The 21,287-nt window shown below is 49.9% G+C and overlaps 1 protein-coding gene across 1 annotated transcript in view; it reads left to right on the top strand.

Moving 5' to 3' along the window:
• The first annotated feature begins 8,037 nt into the window (after window positions 1-8,037).
• The window catches only part of atp2a2a (ATPase sarcoplasmic/endoplasmic reticulum Ca2+ transporting 2a), a 35,566-nt gene continuing 22,316 nt past the window's right edge, over window positions 8,038-21,287 (top strand). The window contains exons 1-4 of the mRNA XM_018731691.2: window positions 8,038-8,773; window positions 9,706-9,723; window positions 9,825-9,907; window positions 16,656-16,760. Coding sequence (XP_018587207.1) covers window positions 8,656-8,773; window positions 9,706-9,723; window positions 9,825-9,907; window positions 16,656-16,760 — 324 coding nt within the window. The 5' untranslated portion in view covers window positions 8,038-8,655. The remainder of the gene's footprint in view (window positions 8,774-9,705; window positions 9,724-9,824; window positions 9,908-16,655; window positions 16,761-21,287) is intronic.

Raw genomic sequence — 21,287 nt, forward strand, 5'->3', positions numbered from 1 at the left:
GGTCCTCCTCGTGCCGCCAAAACAGCTCTGACCCATCGAGGGATGGACTCCACAAGACCTCTCAAGGTGTCCTGCAACATCTGGCAGCAAGACGTCAGCAGCGCGTCCTTTAAGTCCTGTAAGTTGCGAGGCGGGACCTCCGTGGATCGGACTTGTTTTTCCAGAGCGTCCCACGGATGCTCGATCGGTTGACATCTGGGGAATTTGGAGGCCAAGTCAACACCTTGAACTCTTTGTCATGTTCCTCAAACCATTCCTGAACAATTTTTGCAGTGCAGCAGGGCCACTGCCATCAGGGAATAAATACCGTTGCCGTGAAGGGGTGCATGTGGTCTACAGCAATCTTTAAGTAGGTGGGACATGTCAAAGCAACATCCACATGAATGCCAGGACCTAAGGTTTCCCAGCACAGCATGGGCCGGAACTTCACCTGTCAGCGGTTTTCGTGTGGCTGATCGGTGTAAACTTCCTACTTCCCGCCGCATCGATCATCTCCACCGTTCATGACCCCTGACCGCGGTAAATCTAACATGACAGCTGAAAGGGCAGCTTCGAGAGGAACTTTCAGAAATGAACTGTAAACGTGTAAATATTACCGCAGTTTAAATCGCACGAACGGCTTCGATAACGCAAATGGCCTTATTCCGTCCCGAGCGAAGTCTTAATGTCGCGATCCAACAAAGATCATCGGCCATCGGTCGTTCGTTAGCGTCGCCCCACTGTGCCTCTACCAGCGTAGCGTCCCCGTGAAAGGCACGGGCGGTGATCTCGTGAATCTGACTTTAACAGCATCCGTGAGCCAAACTGTCGAAACTCGCAAGAAAAGCTTTGATGAGAAAGTGCGGGAATCGCTGGGAACAACCGCAGAGGCGGGGAAAGCGGAACCGAAAGGGAAAAACGGTGCATTAAAAGATGTTAGAAATCACGTCTTTCATCCAGGATCTCATCTTTTTTTTTTCCCTGAAAGAATAATGGTCATTCGACCCCTAATATTTCATGGTACAAATTAACCACGTTAACAGCTGCGCGAAACGCAGAGTCCTTCCAGGACACAAATGCGGACGGAAACACTTCCGTGCAACACGAAAATGATGAAATGTGGTTGCGTTGCGAGAGCTGTGGGCCACGCCTGGAGGAACTAAATTTGGCGGCGCGTTTTCAACATGTATTGATAGATGCGTCTCAACTTCAGCTGCGGCGAAGACTGTTTGGGGGGGGTCTCGTTCCCTGCCTACAGGCAATCGCGGTAATTTTAGTGTGCGCCCACCTTCCTGCCCATCTCGGCAGCGTAACTCAATCCAAGCGCCGCGCTCCTCCGCCGCGCTTTGTCCTAAAAGGAAAGGCAACCTGAGCCCGGGGGGGTCCGGGGTTATTATTACTGACGGCGAGCCGTGGCGAGAGGGGGCCCCCATTAAAGCGTGTTAACAGATGATAACTGCTGTTGTTGCGCTGCCGTGTTCGTACCCTTTGTAAACATGGACCGTGACCCCCCCCCCATCCACCCCCCGCCCAAGTAGTGCCCTCCAGCAGACGTCCTTCACCAGATCCCTCCCCAGGGCCCACTGGAGCCTCCTCTCTTGCTCCTGCTAATGCTGGGGCTGCCAGGTTACACCAGCGTGCTGCATCGAGCCCCCCCCCCCCCCATCGCCTTATCTAGCCCTGTCACCCGGACACAGGCCCGTGACGCGGCGCTCGTCCCGACCGCCGGGCTGCCCCTCGACCGACCGGGTGCCTCCCCGCCGCTCGCTCCCTTTTTTGGCGGCGATCTGCAGCCCGGCCAGCCTGGCCAGCGTGGCCTCGATAAGCGCTGCTCGGCGTTCTTCTCGCCGAGGCCTCGGCTCCCTCTGCGTTTCTCGGCGGGACTCGCGCGAGTTTGTGTCCCCGAAGTCATCAAACACAGCGCTGAGCACAGGACGCGTTTCCTCGCTCGGCAGCTGCGGTGCAGCTACTGTCATATCTTACCGTTCAACCATACTGCGGAAGTTATTAACAGGACCACCGGGTGACGTAGTAGTTAGAGCTGTTGCCATGTGGTGGAAAATCCTGGGTCAAACCCCCACTCCTGCCGTAGCACCCTCGACCAAGGTACGTACTACGTCCAACTGATGCAGCACAAATTGCCCCTGCTGTATAAAGCAAGTGGGGGTGTGGTGGCGCAGTGGGTTTGACCGGGTCCTGTTCTCTGGTGGGTCTGGGGTTCGAGTCCCGCTTGGGGTGCCTTGCGATGGACTGGTGTCCTCTTCTGTGTGTGTCCCTTCCCCCTCCAGCCTTATGCCCTGTGCTGCTGCTGCTGCTTTAGGCTCCGGCTCCCCACCACCCTGCATGGGACAAGCGGCTTCAGGTAGTGTGTGTCTTTATATAAAGTGAAAAGAGGAGGAGAAGTTTCCCTTTCAGTGCGGAAAGAGCGTCGCTTTTACCGTGGTAAAAGACAGGCCAGCAGGGACCATTGAAGTAGAAGGTCTAATCAATGCCTGCCATCGAGAGCTGTGCGCCACTGTGTTCCTCTCAAAAGCACCCTCAGTGGAGGTGGGAGGTGGGAGGCGGGGGGGACCACCCCCAGGGGGACCCAGTGCTCTGTGGGTTTCACTGTATCCCAACACCCATTTAATTAACTGCAACCACAACACAAACGATGACGTCACGTGACTTACAATGTTAAGCCACTTACAATTACAATAAAGAAATTACAATTACAATTACCAATGACCATTACAAGTACCTTGTTTCGAGGTACGACAGCTGGAGGTGGGATTCAAACCTGTGGGTCCAAAAAAAGTAGTTCCAACCACCACACTTCCAGCTGTCTCCAAATAATTGTCTTCCCAAGTTTTACTACATTACATTCTAGTAAAATATTTGTATATAATATTACATTTACACCTATGATTTTAGATGCTTTTCTCCAAAGTGATGTACAGCTCTGACGTTACATTAGTTGCATTACTGCTTTAGAGACATTGTCCTCGTATCTCTAGCAGCTCGGAGGACCCGCTCACGTGTCTCCCAAAACCTCTGGCCTTTTTGGCATCTCTGACTCTCTCAAACGAGCTCCCTGTGTCCCTCAGAGCTGCTGAATCCCCCCCACACTCAAGAAGGGTCTCAAACCCATCTCTCTCCCATCCATCTCTCCTGATCTCCTGACAGCTACGTAAACGAGTCCAACACCATCTGCCGTGACTATCTGTGTGTTCGTTATTTGAATGTTGCTTGTGTAGGAGCTGCTGGAGGGATGTGAACCGGCAACATGGTGGTGTCAGACACACAAGCTGTGTCCATAATCCAGCGTCTGTGTCCTAAATCGTTTTCGGTGCACTTTTGATTGCTCGGTTGTGCGTTGCTTCGGAGGAAAGCGTGCGTTAAATGAGCAAACGTAAATGAGAATTTGCCATCACCCTCTCGGTACTCTGACACACACACACACACACACACACACACACACACACACACACACACACACACACACAGAGTGTGTCACCACTGACTCTATGTCAACAGGACAGGATTTCTGAACTCTTTTCACACCGAAAGCCTTTAACTCATCGATGAATCATTAAGCTCTTGGCTGAAGTTTAAAAGGTCCTTGTAGTGTAATTGCACTTCAAGTGAAACACAACAGCTGTTCGCTATAGAAACACACAGTGTGTAATTAATAGTCCACTTTGGGGTGGGGGGAGGCAGGGGGGGTTAACCCATCAACCCCAGCAAGGAGTTGATGATCAACTGATGTATTAAAGGCCGTCAGACTGAGGATCGTTTTAATATCCTGTCGCCTTGACGTGGAGTCAAAGACCACTTGTGGTGCCTTACAAGTGCGTTGAGTCTCAAGCACAATTTCCACGTTTGGCTTCTTCTGAAGCTTTCATTTATACACTTAGGAAAATTTATTTAATAAGATTTGTTATTAGTACTTTTGTTAAAAAAAAAAATATATATTGTTTCTAAATTTTCATTCATCCCTTTGGTTTTTGACAATAACCACTTGTGCATTTAAGGGTCACGGTGATCCAGGGTCCATCCCAGGAGCATAGGGGGCTCGGTAGCGCACACACACACACACACACACACACCTCATTGTTTAGACAGTGTATTTGAAGGAAAGTCAGGGAAATAAGCCGTAAGGGTCATCTAAGGATAGTAGAGACACATTTTCTACGGAAGGCTGTATCTGAACCCTCAACGTCCAGAGAAGAAGGAGTGTTGTGAGGGAAGCCTCTCTGAGCGAATAATTCCTGAGAGAGGAGAAAACATCCATCAGCGAACTGTTTCAAGGGCTCAGCATGAGGGAGGGGTGTGAGAGCGGTGCTTCTGGGGTGCGACGGTTCGAACTCTGCATGTTGACTTGACTGGTTAGAGTTCAAGTCTTGGTGGGACCTGGTAGTTTGTCATATTTCACTCCTTTTTAATTGTTCAGCTTTCAGCTGTATTTAATTTGGACGCGGTTACCGGGGCTTCCAGCTGAAAGACCTGGGTTTGAATCCCGGCTGCTGCACCCTTGATCAAGGTAGTTGCCCTGACTGATACAGTAAAAATTACCTTGCTGTATAAATAGGTTAATGAGAATATAAGTAGTTTACCTCACACTCTAAGCTGCCTTAGAGAAAAGAATCAGTTCAATTAATAAATGTCATTATTTGAAACATTTCTGTGGGTCTGAATACTCTGTCATGTAATAATCTCAATTTGGCACAACTGATCTAAACATGATACTCATTGTTTTCCTCCCAGGTTGTTGTTTAGTCTTATTATTAGATTTAGGCCTTTTATGTGCCGTTATTGGACCTAATCGCATTTGCAAAAATCTATCAGAGACGTAGGGTTTTACATTTACATCTACAAGGGTTCCATGTAGCAGGCGGTGTGGTGGTGCAGTGGGTTGGACCGGGTCCTCCTCTCCAGTGGGTTTGGAGTTTGAGTCCCGCTTGGGGTGCCTTGCAACAGACTGGTGCCCTGTCCTGGGTATGTCCCCTCCCCCTCTGGCCTTATGCCCTGTGTTGCCAGGTTAGGCTCTGTGACCCTGTATGGGACAAGCGGTTCAGATGATGTGTGTGTCTGATGTAAAAACACCACCAAGTTACAATGTGGCTGTTTTCCAGATCGACAAAAATACACACACACACACACACACACACACACACACACACACACATTTTCAGAACTGCTTGTCCCATACAGGGTCACGGAGCCTACCCGGCAACACAGGGCGTAAGGCCAGAGGGGGAGGGGACACACCCAGGACGGGACGCCAGTCCGTCGCAAGGCACCCCAAGCGGGACTCGAACCCCAGACCCACCGGAGAGCAGGACTGTGGTCCAACCCACTGCGCCACCGCACCCCTCGACAAAAATATTTTGTATAAAAATTTTTACATAACCTGTGAGGCTTCCAGTGACACCGCATAGATCAGAAAAGTAACTAAGTGGATGATAATTGCGGACCCCGACTGAGAAGACAAAGTGCTGAACTCACTTGAAGCCGCAGTCCATCACGACGCCACGAGGGCTCCGCCGTCTCCATTTCGGTGTGTTAGACCCTCAGCAGCCGACCCCGCAAGCGACAGATCATTAACCCCGGAACCGTGGAGATTAGGAGTGTGTGGGGGACAAAATTATCTTAAACCGGTGGGCTTTTAAGGGCAGAAAGTTACCGGATCTGAAAGATCTGAACATCTGACGTGTCCCTCGAAACCAAAGTTCTCCAGGAGTTTTTCTCTTTAATTGGACTTCGTTACTGGAAGAGGAACCAGAAATCAGTGCGACCCAAAGTGCTCTTCCCTCACACATTCCCCCCCAATCGAGTGTGTTTTCTGAGTCGTGATAAGACACCCGTATGGTTTCTCCGAGACAGCATTCGACATCAAATGCCGCTTTCCTGTTTCAGACGCCATCGGCTCTTCTGCGGCTTTCCCTTTTAATGTTTCTTCTAGATTTATCGCAGCCCACGTTAATTAAAAGCAGAAAAAACTGATTCCTCTGGCTGGAGGAAAGATGCTTTGGCTCCTCTGAATTATCTCCTTTATTTAAAGTTTATTTTAAAACATCATCACAGCCTGCTGCGGTATCTCGCAAGCAAACGCTTTTTAAACAAATGATGTTTCCTTGGTACTCCGTGTGAAGGAGTGTCCCGTGTATAACGTCCAGGTGCATTTTTTGTGGGTGTTATTAATCAGATGGGCTTGGGGGGGAGGGGGTTAAAGACATTTCCTGAAAGTTATTTTGCATATTGTGAATGTGCACCAACAGCACAGGTGGAATCACTTGACCGTCCATCCATTCATCCGTCCATCCGCCTGTTACTCCATCTATCCATCCGTCCATCCATCCATTTTTGAGCCGTTTACCCCGTTTAGAGTTGTGTTCACAACAGGCCATGCAGGACAGACCGTTCTTCCGTTTCCCCAGCAAAAGTCTCCAACTTCTCCTGGAGATATCACCCTTCCAGTGTGCCCTGGCTCAGCCCCTGGGCCTCCCAGATGGGTGTCTGGTACACCTCCCACGGAGGCTTCTAGCCCACCAACGTAATCTAGGTTTACCGCCATGACGGACACCGTCCACTTCACGCACGCGGCTCTGAGCGTCAGCCTCCGCAACAGCAGTGCTGATCGGGGTCCACTTGGACTCCGCGCGGTGATAGGTTGACAGCCCAGTGCCCTTCTTCATCCTAGCGTCCGGAACATATGGCCTCAGTCCATCAACAGCCTTTGACCTGAGGTACCCTGGTACCAAGTGCACTTGTGATCTTCCTTGGGGCCCCACCATGGTGTTGGTTGTAGCCAATCTGAGACCTGAGCAGAAACCCAATAACTCCTCGCCGTTTGGGTTCGGATGAGGAAAGCAGCTCCTCCCATTTACGTCCCTCCGTGTTTCCCCGTCTTTTCCCGCATGCGTACGGAAACGTCCTGCCAGGAGCACGGAGCTCGCAGGTGGCACCTTCTCCAGCACCGTGTGGGTCTTGGTAACCCCAGTCTGGCAGAGGTTCTCACATCACTATTTTTAGCTTTCCTGTGAGTCTATTATTATCTGCTCGATCAGCTCTCATATAATAAGAGTTTTGAATATGTGGGCAAAAGACCAAACTCACACACATCATATAACTTACATCCCTCCTTGCAGTGGCTGAAACAGTGATAAGCGGCGTTATCTTTCATTTAAACACTTCAGCGTGAAACATCACAGCATTTGTAACTTTGTGACTTTTTCATCTATGAAATTGTAACGTTGCAATAAAGAGATTAAGAGCATTTTAACAGCAGCGTCTCCTTATCATGACGTGCGACCTTTGTACCATTTTTACCATGTACTATCCATGTACTATCATACCATACAGTACAGAAGCGTGTACGACAGCTAATTATTTCATAGCTAACGTTTGTAAAATCTTTTTTCCACATGCAGGTCAAAGAGAACAAAACGAGGCATCTGTAAAACACACATTTTAGCACCGAAACATCTGTAACACGGAAACATTGCGTAACACTGCAACACGTGAGTGTCACACGTGTTAAAAAGAAAGGTGCTGTACAGCCTGTAAGTGTAAGTTACTGCACTGCAACATTGATTGTGTGACACTGACTGGCGAAAACAGAAACATCTGCAATATTGATGACCCCTCAGCATGATTAATAACATGTGGAAGAGGAACGAGCCTGGTTGGTAACACGCGTAACAAGTGAAGTGAACCTCAGGAACGCGCGCACACACACACACACACACACACACACACACACACTCCGCTCGAGCCTCTGCTTCGAAAGCATTTAACACGTGTGGGAGATCGTGCGTGGCACCGAAGGACGCGTCACACACACCACGGCAACACGGACGGGACTGGAGCGCAGGAACACAGTAAAAAAAGGTTGTGTAAAGGTGCGCGAGGTGTGCGAGAGCCCGGCGCGAGGGATTCCCTGGAAGCGCAACACTGTAACAGTCTCGCCTCCCATGTGCGTCACGGACCCGCGATCGGAGCGGCGGGGGGGGGGGGAGGAGGAGGAGGAGGAGGAGGAGGGGGACGTGGAGGTGGGGCAGAAATCGGAGGAACCAGCCGATCCACGCGCTCTGTGAATCGGGTGGCAGATTTCCGGGCTCGTGCCGTCCAATGAGCGCTGTCCACATGCGGGCGGACGGGGGCCGCGGGGACGCGCTTTCATAAAACGGAGCTGCGCAGGGGAGCGAGTCCACTGGTCACGGTGCGGGAACCGGACTGAGCTCGGATCCACAGCGACGGTCGCGAACTCGCCGGCGCCAGGCTGGGGATGAGGAGGACGCCGCCGCAGTGACTGAGCAGCGCGCCGCCGGCTGAAGCTCGGAGCCCCGCACACATCTGGAGGCCAGCAGGACGTCGGGTCGCGTCCGATCCGATCGCATCTGAAGGACGTCAGATCGCAGCCCGAACGCGTCCGATCGCAGGGGGCATCGCTCTCCTCCGCGGCGCCTCCTCTGGATTGCGTGCGTGCGTGCGTGCGTGCGTGTGTGTGCGGCGTGCGCGCGTGTGTGTGCTGCATGCAGACAGCGCGGAGCCCCTAAGGCTTAAGGTCCACCGCAGGGTCTCCGGGATCCGCGTGCCCGCTCGAGGGACGCCCCACGCTGCTGTTGTTCTCCGCGCACGGCGCCGGTGGGCGAGCAGAGCACGCGCGCGCGCCCGCAGGGGGCTGCTTTCGCCATGGAGAACGCGCACACGAAGACGGTGGAGGAGGTCTTCAGCCACTTCGGCGTGAACGAGAGCACGGGGCTGAGCCTGGAGCAGGTCAAGAGGCAGAAGGACAAGTGGGGGCCCAACGGTACGTCCGCGGGGTGTGGGGTCGAGTCCCCTCCGATCGAGCGGGCGCGGGTGGTGCGGTTGCGGATTGCGACTGGGGTTGGGGTTGTGGGGACACTGGGGGTCCATCTGGCCACCTTCCCTGGCTGGACCCTCGCTTAGTTTTTTTTTCATTTTTTTAAGGGCTGACGTCATCGGCCGCCACTTCGTGGCTTCGGTCACTTTCACTTCTTCCCGAGATCAATCGTGCCGATCGATCCGATCGACGACGGTCTGGACCGTTCGCACACCGTGTGCGCGATGCTTGCTCCTCGAGCCTCTGAGGAGTCCACTAGCAGGGGTTCGAGCAGCCCCTCCACACCTCTTATACAAGTGTGAAAACAAACAACCACCTGGGAGGCTCAGCAGCCCTTGGAGCCAGAGAGAGACACTGGCTGTGATGACTGTGCGGTGGTGGGGGGGGGCAGTCATCAGTCATAATTACAATACTCATCAGTATTAATAATTGATTATGTGAGAAGAAATGGAGAGTCTATTCCCATCCCATTCCCTGTGTGTGTGTGTGTGCGTGTGTGTGCGCGTGTGCGCGCACTTGTTAACCAGTCCAGATGTGTCCCCTGGTCTGTCGCTGAGGGTCTGGAACCCTAGAGCCACCTTCCACCGTCTCCAGGACACACACTTTTCATTTCCGCAGCAGCAACCCTTCATTATGGACCCAGCAGGACTTTTTTGTAGAACCGACCAGATCAGAACCGCAGGTGACCTTTGTCCTTCCAGCAATTTCTGAGACCGGGTTCAACAGGCAGCAACAGCTGTGGGTTCAAAGACATCACAAAGTGCGCGCGTGTGTGTGCGTGTGCGCGCTCCACCATCATATTCCTGTGTATTGCATTATGTAACTTTCTGTCACTCTTTTGTTTTTGCGCTGCTCTCCCCGGAATCTCCGACCCACAGAGTTGCCGGCTGAGGAAGGTAAGATCTTTGCGAGATTTTATAAAAATAAAATGCATACGAACACACCTGTCATCCTCTACCCAACCTGCTGGGATTTGACCCTATTCTTCACACCACAGGCAAGTCTTTATGGGAACTCGTCCTTGAGCAGTTTGAAGATTTACTCGTGCGAATTCTTCTTCTGGCAGCTTGTATCTCCTTTGTAAGTATGTCATTTATGATGAAATTGAAATGCAAAAGTGCACGGTTTATGTATTATTACATAAGACACATGGGATGTGCATGCGGTGCGGTGTGTGGCGCTGAGATGCTGGATTAATGGCAGGTGGGTGTTGGGTCAAACTAGAAGGGACTCCTCCGCCCGGCCTGTGAGGATATGAGTTTTGAGTGAAATTTTTCCTAAGTCGTCATGTTGAGGTTATTGGAATAATGGTGCTGCACAATTGAGTTGGCATCTTATTAGAGTGAAAATGATTAGTCCGTGTGGTGTGTGTTAATTGACGTGGGATTGTCCGTCAGAGTCCGGCCTTACACTGGTGAAAAGTACAAAGCAGTGATTTTTTTTTTTTTTTTTTTTTTTTTTGGCGGTTATTATCATTAATATTTTGTGCTGCTCGGAATTCTGAGCGGCGTCTGGTGGGAAAACATCACACCATCTGTCGGATGCGCGACTCGACGGCGGCCTGGACGGCACGTCCTCGGCAAACGGTGTCGAGTTAATGAGTCTGAAGGTTCGCAGGGTCCAGGAAGCGCGGCTGAGTATCGACTCGGGCGCCTGGCGTTGGACCAGCACGCCGCGCCGGGGTGATTGACGTGTGTGCGCGCGCACGCCTCCTCCGAGGTCACGCCCGCCGACCGTAGGGCACAACGGCTGCGGAGGCCTCCGTCGCCCAGGATGGCATGCGACTCCGCCACCCCCCACCCTGTTTCGCACTGGGAGGAGCTTCGATGACCATTAGCCGGTGGCAGACCGATCAGCACCCGACCCACCCTGTGCCCTCCAGGCCGTAACCTTAACCGCTCTCCCGTTATAGCTCCGCCCTGCTTGTCAGCAGGATTCTCCCCGTCCCCCGCGTGGATGCTCCGCCCCCTTTTCCTTCATTTCTCATTTTAGTCGCGCTGCACAAACTTGCACCCGAACAATTTAACACAGCGAACTTTCGTTCGCGTCTTCATTTTGTCAGCTTATGCGTTCCATTTTACCGGAAAGTGCCTTTGTCCAGGGTTCGAGATTTCTTCCAGGCCCTTCACTTATCTCATGTTGTAGATGCGTCTCAAAGAAGGGTCAGCTAGTTTTATTTGAGCGTTTCCAGCAGGGGGCGCCGTGGTTAGCGATGTCACCTTGGAATCCAAGAGCCTGGGTTCGAATCTCACCTCCTGCTGTAGTGCCCACAGTCAAGTTACTTACCCTTCACTGATGCAGTAAAAATTACCCAGCTGTCTAAATGCGTAAATCAGTCTGTGTGTTAATGAACAAACATTGAAAGTTGTGTTGGAGTAAAGAATCAGCTACATGAATTGTTGATGTAATAAATAATAATTTCCCACCTGCTGACTGCAGAGTGAGACCTGAGAGTAAAACCAGCGAACGAATTGTATCGTGTCAATGTTAAGAGACGTCCTGTGGAATGACGTGGTCCTCCGTTCGGCTAATGAAGTGACACCGGCTTCGTTTCGACCGCGCTGATGGGATGCGGTAACGTAGGGTACAGAAGCGGGATTCGATCCGGCAGGTCTGACGGAGCGTTTCTGAGCTGCGCGGGTCAGAGGGCTGCCCCCGGCCCGGGGTGCTGCTGCCATTGCCGTATTCGAACGGCCCACCATCCCACTCCACCGTTTCCGTCCTGCGTTCGCATCGCACGTGTCCATACAATAACCGTGCTCTGCATCGTAATCATGGTGTTCCAACGGGTCCTTGGGCTGAAGGAAGCGGGACATTGAGCAGGGCACAACTGTACCGATTTCTCCATTATCCGTCGTGCCATCCGTAAAATAGAAAACGGCTTAGTGGCAAAGCATGAATGGCATCGGTAAGGTGACGGTCACATAGCGCTCGTAACGGACGGGGGAATTAATTTGGTTGAGTGGAAAGATGATGGTGTGGAAATAATACCAGGGATCAGGGTTCTCGTTTCTGTCACGCATGATGTAAAGTCTGTGTGCTCTCGAGTGTTGCATCCTGGCTATTTGCGGTCACATGTCGGTCATGCTAATTGTCAATGTTCCTGCGGCACAGTGCCATATAAACCCCATACATGCATACCGGTGACTCGAAATAAACACCGAAGTCCCACTGAACTGGGGGTGTGGTGGCGCAGAGGGTTGGACCAGGTCCTGCTCTCTGGTGGGTCTGGGGTTCTAGTCCTGCTTGGGGTACCTTGCGACGGACTGGGGTCCCGTCCTGGGTGGAGCCCCTCCCCCTCCAGCCTTACGCCCTGTGTTGCCGGGTTAGGCTCCGGTTCCCCGCGACCCCGTGTGGGACAAGCGGTTCAGACGTGTGTGTGTGTGTGTGTCCATCTGAACTGCTCTTTCGTCTCTCCAGCACAGGCGCTTATGGGAATCGGCTCAGCAGTTTAACTGATATGTTCTCCAAGTTCAGTAACGTGGATCATCCACCACAGCACAATACTTGAACTTTCCAGAGATGTTTAAGTAAAAAATTTCATTAAAATTTCGTATTAACCACAACAGTCGTGTTTGAAGAAGAGGCATAAGCGAAAATATACTAAAGTCCTTCTGCAAATGAATTCATTTGGTCATGTTTTACAGTATTAATGTTTTACACTTTTAATCGTTTACAGTGAATGATTCCCCTAATTGTCTTGCACCCTGGGAACCATAAAACATTGTATCATAAAACAAAAACACTGGCAATCTAACCACGATTTTAAAAAAGGTTAATAAGATATAAGTAAATGTAATAAATTAGATCCACGTTTTCACACTTGGGTCCACGATACAGGAGGGAAAGAATGGGTGTCTGACTGAGAGGGTTGAGAGGGTTCGATTCAGAGGAGTGACCATCCATCCAGGCAGAGACTGATGATACTCGGATATTGATCGGAGACAGTCCTCGGCATACAGGTGGTTTGGGAAGCCGTGGGAGAGCGTAAGCAGCCCTGAGCCGTGGATCTATGTGAAAAGGAGAGGTCCCGGTACCGATCCCTGAGGGACGCCTGTTGACAGAAGTGGGAAGAAGGAGCTGGTACCTTGATAAGAGACAGTCAGATTAGTATGAGGTCATCCATTTAGTTAATGCTTCATTGGTCACATGACCTCTAAGGGTGGTAAGGAGGCTGGAGCAGTTCAGCAAAAGCAGCAGTGAGCTAAAGAGGGACACCGATATTGACCGCGTCAAAGGCAGCAGAGATCGAAGAGGGTGATTGTAGAGATGCATCATGCAGTGAGTTGGTAACCGTGTCTGTTTCTATTGAGTTTTTTTTTTTTTTTTTTTTCCTTCCTTTTTTTTTTCCCATCAAACCCTCAGCGTAAGGGCACAGCTTGGCCTTTTCCATTCCCCCATCCGCTTCCGTCCTCTGGGCTCTGAGGAATTCCTGCATCCTTATGTGGCTGCAAGTGTCAGGATCAGCAGTCCCGAAAGGTGCCGAGTGGAGGGGGGTGCTCTTGTTTCGCGCGCTGCCAAGAAGCGAGGGCAGCTACCGTGGCGACGGGCTCGGTTGTCGCGGGAATGCGCCGGGCAGTGTGTGTTCGCCGATGGCCGTGCAGAGAGAGTGACGGCTCAGTTATCCTGAATGAAAGCAAAGCGATGGCACCGTTACCAGTCTGGCTGTGGTATGGAGTGTTATTCTCTCATCTATAGAGAGCTGGTTTTAATGATGGTTGCAAAGTGTTGAGCCTGCAGCCCCAAATTGTCCCATTTCTGACACGCACCTAATAGTGTATTTTAACATTTGTTGCCGTTAATGAAAATTCACAAACTCTGAGGTCTTCGCTGGCAAAAGACGCATGCAACGAGAATAATTGTCGCCACTATCAGAATAATTAACTCGATTCATTTCACAAATCGTGTCAAAATGTGGTCTAAATCCTGGTTAAGGATTTACAAAGATCGCCGCCAAATATCGGCTTCCTCCCATCAGCCCTTTTTTTGACCTTGATTTTGTGTCTGGTTGGCTCACTGACCGGTTTGACGAATTCTCCCTTTTCTTGGCACCACATTTGGACGTGTCTTCAAGCAGACACAGGACAGATGTTAGTTTTGTTGCCTTGTCTTTCATTTCGTGAGATAAGGGTACATTTCGCTGTGTCCGTGAAGCAGATGTTATGCGTCGCCGTCCTTGTTAACAGCCGGGCCCAGTGCTGCCGCTTCTTCTGAACTCCCTGCTACGCAGGACAGTTTAGGTCGGGTGGAGACGCGGTGCATCGCACGCCGAAGGCCTGTAGGGGGCTCTTTTGCCTCCACCCACTCAACTCCCCGTCCAGGTCGATGAGTAGCAGGACATTGATCCCGTTCTTGAGCTACTTTTTACGTCCGCAGTCCATAAAACACATTTAGTTCACCCAGTAGCCTCCGCTGCAACGTGTTGATACTTTACATTCATTTGTTTAGCAGACACTTTTCTCCAAAGCGACTTCCAATGAACTCTATGTAGTGTTATCAAGCCACACACCTTATTCACCGCAGTGACTTACACTGCTAGATACACTACTTGCACTAGGTCACTCATCCATACATCAGTGGAACACACTCTCTCTGTCACTCACACACTATGGAGGAACCTGAACAGCATGTCTTTGGACTGTGGGAGGAAACCAGAGCACCTGGAGGAAACCCACGCAGATATAGGGAGAGCATGCAAACTCCACACAGACTGAGTGGGGAATCAAACCCACGTCCTCTCGCACCGCCCAGGCACTGTGAGACAGCAGTATTACTTGCTGTGCCACCCAGCTTAAGTTCCCACTAAGTTCACTACGTTCCCATCCTATGTTAATCACACACACACACACACACACACACACACACACACACATTTGCAGAACCGCTTGTCCCATACGGGGTCACGGGGAACCGGAGCCTACCCGGCAACACAGGGCGTAAGGCCGGAGGGGGAGGGGACACACCCAGGACGGGACGCCAGTCCGTCGCAAGGTACCCCAAGCGGGACTCGAACCCCAGACCCACTGAACAGCAGGACTGCGGCCCAACCCACTGCGCCACCGCACCCCCTCTATGTTAATCATTGAAAGCTTAATAGTACACATCTATTTTTTTTGCAACTGCTACAACCGCTTGGGGACAAGTGGGGTCCTGGTGAGCCAGAGCTTCACCCAGCAATACTGGGCACAAGGCCGAACGGGGAGGGGACACGCCCTGGACAGGATGTCAGTCTGCCGCAAGTTACCCCAGGCGGGGCTTGAACCCCAGACCCACCACATAGCGGGCACAGGCCAAACATGTCACGCCCCCAATAATACAGCTGTGCCACAATTTGGTGGGTAACTTTTGTAAAGATATTACATATTTTTGTCACAAAAATTCTTTGTAGGACTTTTTTTTTATTGTAATATATTGCATATTTTTGAGCTACTTTGAACAGGACCTCCAGAAACACCCTGCAAATACTGTGGATGTGAGCTGGATTAAGGTGTCCGACTCTTATTTTTTTTTTAGAGTGAGTTTTACTGACACCTATGGGCTGGGCGTGTAAATACAGGTCGCTTTCCCTCCTTGGCAAACTGGAATTTTAGAAAATAGACAACTGAAGCTAATGTAATTAAAAATAAATATATATATATATATATATATATATATATATATATATATATATATATATATATATATATATATATACACACACACACACACACATATCTTCAGAACCGCTTGTCCCATACGGGGTCACAGGGAACCGGAGCCTACCCAGTAACACAGGGCGTAAGGCTGGAGGGGGAGGGGGAGGGGACACACCCAGGACGGGACGCCAGTCCGTCGCAAGGCACCCCAAGCGGGACTCGAACCCCAGACCCACCGGAGAGCAGGACTGTGGTCCAACCCACTGTGCCACCGCACCCCCTGCATATATATATATATATATATTAAAAAAAAAAACTGTACTTGTTATGAAATTTGTAAATCATCTTTATATGCGGATTTCCTCGTCTTCTTGTGCAGAGCATGATGGGAAAGGTCTGAGATCGGGAACGGTTCACGATACGAGTTGCGGGAACTCGTTTCCCTCACTCATCTCTTACCCTATGGACTGTATCGATATTCTCTCGCTGGCTTTTGGGTGTTTGTATCATTTGTTTATGCTCCATTCTCCCATGATCGCTATGTAGCTGGAGGTCAGGGATTTCCTACTCCCGGAAAAAGAGTCCCAGAAGACCACGGACAGACTGCCGCGGGCCGCTCGTCTTCTCCGAGTCGTCGCGTACGAATCTCACCCAAACTGAGACTGTGGGAGCGAAAAATGGAAACATTTATTTGCCAGTCCTCATGTTATATTAACATTTGAATAAGAAAGTGTGCATCGTGTTCAGCCTCGAATGCCTGAATACCTGGGTGATACCCAGGAGCCGGGGTAAAGGCGGGCCGTCCGCTCTGCCTCCCGTTTGACCTTCTCGTGGGTACCAAAAGAAGTTTTCTGCTTTGCCCCCTGGGCGGGGGGGGGGGAGGGGTCACGGCACTTCGAATCCTCGACTCCGTGCGACAGGGACGTTCGCTCGCTTGTCCGACACCGGGCAGGCTTTTGACCCCCCGGTGGCCACCGTGAAGCTGCCTTTGTGGGTCGAAGCCCACATTTAGTGGTACGTCTGGACCGAGGCCCGTTCGTCACATTCATGGTTTCTATTCATTACGTACATAATTGAACCCCTTAAAAAGAACATTTGGACTCGATTATTGTAGCTGGCCGCACTCGTGCTTCTTTGCGATGTGGAAGTTTCCACATGAAACGCGATCCATTCTTTTCCCTCATCCTCTGCAGGTTCTGGCATGGTTCGAGGAGGGAGAGGAAACCATCACCGCCTTCGTGGAGCCCTTTGTAATCTTACTCATTCTCATAGCCAACGCCATCGTAGGTGTGTGGCAGGTAAGTCCAAGCTCCGCCCCTTCCATTCCCGCCCCTTCTTCCCATCCGGGTTTCAGCTGGATCAGGCCACTCCACCCACACGTAGCGAAGGATCCATCTGGCTCCGCCAGGTCACCATATTCAGCCTCAGCTTGGCCCGGCAATATGAAATTTAGAATAACCAGGGCGGTGCCGAGCGCAAAACGACCACGTTGCTGCACACAATTGTTGCTTTCTATTTTCGACGTGACGAGCCATAGACCGACACGGGCGCCTTGACTGGAACTCCACGTTTAAGGTGGATGTCATCTTTTTATGAGTTAACGCATTAAACTCGTAAACCTCCCAGCTGTGTTTGCGCGAGTCCTCCTTCCGTCACCGGATCCAGAGGATGGCGAGATGAACACGCCGAGGAGCCGCCAGCCTTTATTTACAGTTCATCACATTTATTCACTCGGAAGACACTTTTCTCCAAAGTGACTTACCGTGTTAATGTTAGTTATTTACCCACTTATGCAGCTGGGTAATTTTACTGGAGCAATTTAGCGTAAGTACCTTGTTCGAGGGTACGACAGCCAGGGGTGGGGATGGAGCCTGTGACCGTTGGATGCAAGGGCAGTAGCTCTAACCACTACGTTACCAGCTGCCCCCCAACTTCTTCCCTCCAAATTGATCAAACTTTAATAAAGTTATTTATTTTTAATACAGTGTATATATATTAGAAATTCTTTAAAAAAACCAAATACAATAAATGTACTAAAATCAACTTTTATATATCACCTCCAATAGTTTCATCCTTGCCTATAAATAAATTGCAGATAAACAGCAACATCGCAAACATAATCACGTCTCGAGCGCAATCAAATTCCATACTGCCGTTGAAAATGGCAGGTACTTATTTTTAAGCGTAGAAGCCACAAACACGCACAGTTTGAAAGAACAAAATTGGACATTTAAACCATTAAAATGCATCAAACCACTGAATGACCTGCAGCAAGATGAGCTCATCTCACCATGGCCTCCAGGCCGATTCACGTCCTCCGTTTTTTTTTTTTTTTTTTTTTCTTTTGTTTTTAAACCCTAACTCACGTGTGAAATAGTTAAAATATTGTCAACCACTTAAGTACAGCCTCTGAAGTTTAGGCATCCCCGGTGCAGAATTAAACATTTATTGAAACCCTCATGCTAGAGCAACTTTGCTAGTAACTTCTGCTTGACTTTCTCATGAATGAGATGTTGACTGGTATCCCATAATGCCTCGGCGCTCCCCTCTCGGAAACAAACACGCGGCCCATTTAAATGTGGTCGCGTCACAAAGAGTATGAAAAACGGCCTTCCTCGATCGATGTTATCTCTGGAGGTCGAGGGGACGAGAGCAGAACTTCGCTCATGATTTTCACACTTGTGCGGTGATGATTGGAGGAGTGCGTTCAGGCGTTCATCTCTGAGCTGGACTTGTTAATCGATGCAGATTCTTCTGTATCCCAGTGATGGGGTGGACCAGCCTCATTTTGCTTTGGTCAGTGATGTTTGCTCACGGTCGCCTCTATCTTCTTCTTCTTCTTCTTCTTCTTCTTCTTCTTCTTCTTCTTCTTCTTCCACCCCTCTTGGGGCATAGGCCGCCAACAAGGTTTCTCCAGGCGTCCCTAAGAGTTGAGAGGTGAAGAAGTTTCCTTGTTGGTATTTCTGTAGCTGGAAACATTTTTTCTGTGCGGGGTAGCTTACCCCACGCCCAACCCTCCTCCTCTCTCAGCCAGGCTTGGGACCGTCCATGGTCCATTTCGCCAATATCTCTATCTACGTCATTGAGGCCAGCCAGCCCTGCTTCTCCCGAGTCTTTTTTTTTTTTTTTTTTTCCTTAACCAGAGCTACTGACGTTGCTAAATGCATCAAATCAATGTTGAGTCTTCTTGGTCGCATCAATAGAGTTCTTCCAGAATGTTCCGTGCCCCCATTTGGGTCCTTGGCTTTGAAAGTTGTGTGTCTACACCCTTTATGATTGAGTGAGTTTATCTGGTTGCTGCTCATCCTCTTCTTCTGTCCCTTCAGCTTCTCCCATCATCACCGTCTTTTCAAGGGAGTCCAGTCTTCATGTGACGTTTCCAAATTAGTGGCGTCGCTGGGGGGTGCAGGGGGTGCGGACCGCACCGGGTGACACCATCAGAGGGGGTGACACCAAAATAACTGCCTATAATATTTTTGTGCAGCATTTCAGCAGGAATGTATTATTTTGTATAAACATAAACCTGTGCTTAGTTATATGAACAGAAACATTTCTTGTAATAAAGCCCAGTTTACATGTATCAATATACCTACAAGGGTAAAACTGTTTTACTTTTCGAACCTTCCAATGTGCTCCGCTCAGAGCTCTCATTACCACACAATTACAATTACAGTGACGCTTCGGATCATGTGGGTTCGTCTCCACGCGCTACAAAACACGCTCTTGTTTTCGTCGCCACTGCTGTTTTCATAGGTGCTGATTTTGTCACATTTTCTGGTGTTTTAGCTACAATGTTGTGGTCATTAGTATTTGTGAACCTGTATCAATAACGTTAAGATAAACAATTTTGATGTAGTTCTTAAAATGTTTTTACTTGGAATTCTATTGTTTTCCCACCAAATTGTCACTTTAATCACATGAAACGATGTAAATGTAAATACATTTAGGCTGTGCGTATGATTTTGTAATTTAAAGGTATCATTTTAATTTTGCTAGTTGTTTACATCACTACTATTGCCATGGCATTCAGTGATATAGGGGAATTACTGTTTACCAGTAACAGAAGTAGAAAAAACATTAATGATTCTGTATGGTCTGGTACGGGAGGAGGTCCATGGGGGGGTGGGGGTGACCATGAGTTACCGCACTGGGTGACATCAGTCCTAGTGATGCAAGACCTTTTTTGAACATTATCATGTAGCTGGTGGCTGTTTGAGGAGGTTTTTGTAGATGGAACCACAGCTTGTTTCCCCCAAAAGGACCACCGAGGATATCGTTTGTAGTCACTTAGTTTTGGGGGTGTTTACTAGTAAGAAAGTGAGTGGTGGGTCAATGGCTGCATTATGGTGAAGCGGGATGAGCACCTACAAGCTACCACTCCTGTTCTGCTTTGGCCTGAGGGTGTTTACCACGGTACAGTGCACCGCTGCCTCTTCTGCAGTCTTGCACAACAAGGCCTTCCCACGTTCCATGGAAAACCTCGAGTGCTCCCGACAAACCCATGCGGATTCATACGACTGTGACGCCATCAGGTGCTTATATCCTTGGCTGGTTTTTTGTAGTTTTTTGTAGTTTGATCGCAAATGTATCCATTTTTACTTGAAAGTAGACTGTGTTAAACAGTTACTAAAGGGTGCTTTTGTTTGCCCTGTCTGGTGATTATTGCTTAGTGTTGAATTCCCATGGGGACCAACTTTAGCCTTTAAACTTGTGGGTAAAATATTTTACTCTGGTCATGTGTCCATAGCAGATGGTGTTGGACTCATTTATGCAGCTGTCAGGAGACCGAGAGAGAAGTGGCTCTGAAAGAGATGGGTTTCAAGAGCCTTTTTGAAAGCTGGGAGGGATTCAGCCGCTCTGAGGAACAGAGGGAGTTTGATCCAGAGAGCAGAAAGACTGTAGAATTGGGGTTTCTTGTGAGCACACATTACTCAGGTATCTCCCTTTCTTCTGCTGGAGGACATCACCTCCTGGCAACTGTGTAACTCAGTCAAGCCAAGAACCAGTCCTGACAGGAATTTGTCTCTTGGCCCAGTGTGTGTGTGTGTGTGTGTGTGTGTGTGTGTGTGTGTGTGTGTGTGTGTGTGTGTGTGGCAGAGCGGTGCACTGTACTGTGGTTAAATCTCCATATCAAAGGTGGCTCACACACACCCACAGATGGATTCCTGGAAGCAGCAGAACGAGTTTGACTTTGTTCTGATGTCTGGGGACTCTGTGAGGGACTTTAAACAGGTTCCTTCCTCAAATTGCCGTGTTTTTTCCTCCCTTCTTGCTGGTAACTGAATTTATGGCGTCCTTCATTCGTTACACTTGTAAGGTAAACAGGCTGATGGATGTATAGACCCCCTGTTTGGTCTGCACTGGGCTGGCAGCTGTTGGAATGTGTACGCACACACCACTGCCGTTCCCTGTTCGGCGAGAGGCTGTGGGGCTCAGGGCTGGATGGACGTCTTGCCGCTTTGGGATCTCGAGAACACAACGGTCGTCGGGTTGGGCAGAAAGTGGACTCTGACCCACCTCATCCCCCCCGGTGTCATGGGAACCCACCAACTTCCTGGTCGTGGCCCTTGGTGCCCCGCTGTGATCCTTGCCCCCATCCTTCTTGCTTGTGAGCAGTTCATCTCCAGTGGAGGCGTCCACTTCATCTCCACGCAAACAGCTTTAACAGCAATCTTCAGCGTAAAAGATGTCTCAAGAAAGCAGTGCCGAGGAGGCGGATTTTATTTCGCTGTTTTTAATTTATGGAAAAATCGGGATCGTTCAGATGGCAGAAAGACAAAAGCCCTTCGGCCGCTTCTGACTGCACACTCCAAGATCCCAGTCGG

The sequence above is a fragment of the Scleropages formosus genome, chromosome 17, assembly GCF_900964775.1.
Source record: "Scleropages formosus chromosome 17, fSclFor1.1, whole genome shotgun sequence".
Classification (NCBI taxonomy): domain Eukaryota; kingdom Metazoa; phylum Chordata; class Actinopteri; order Osteoglossiformes; family Osteoglossidae; genus Scleropages; species Scleropages formosus.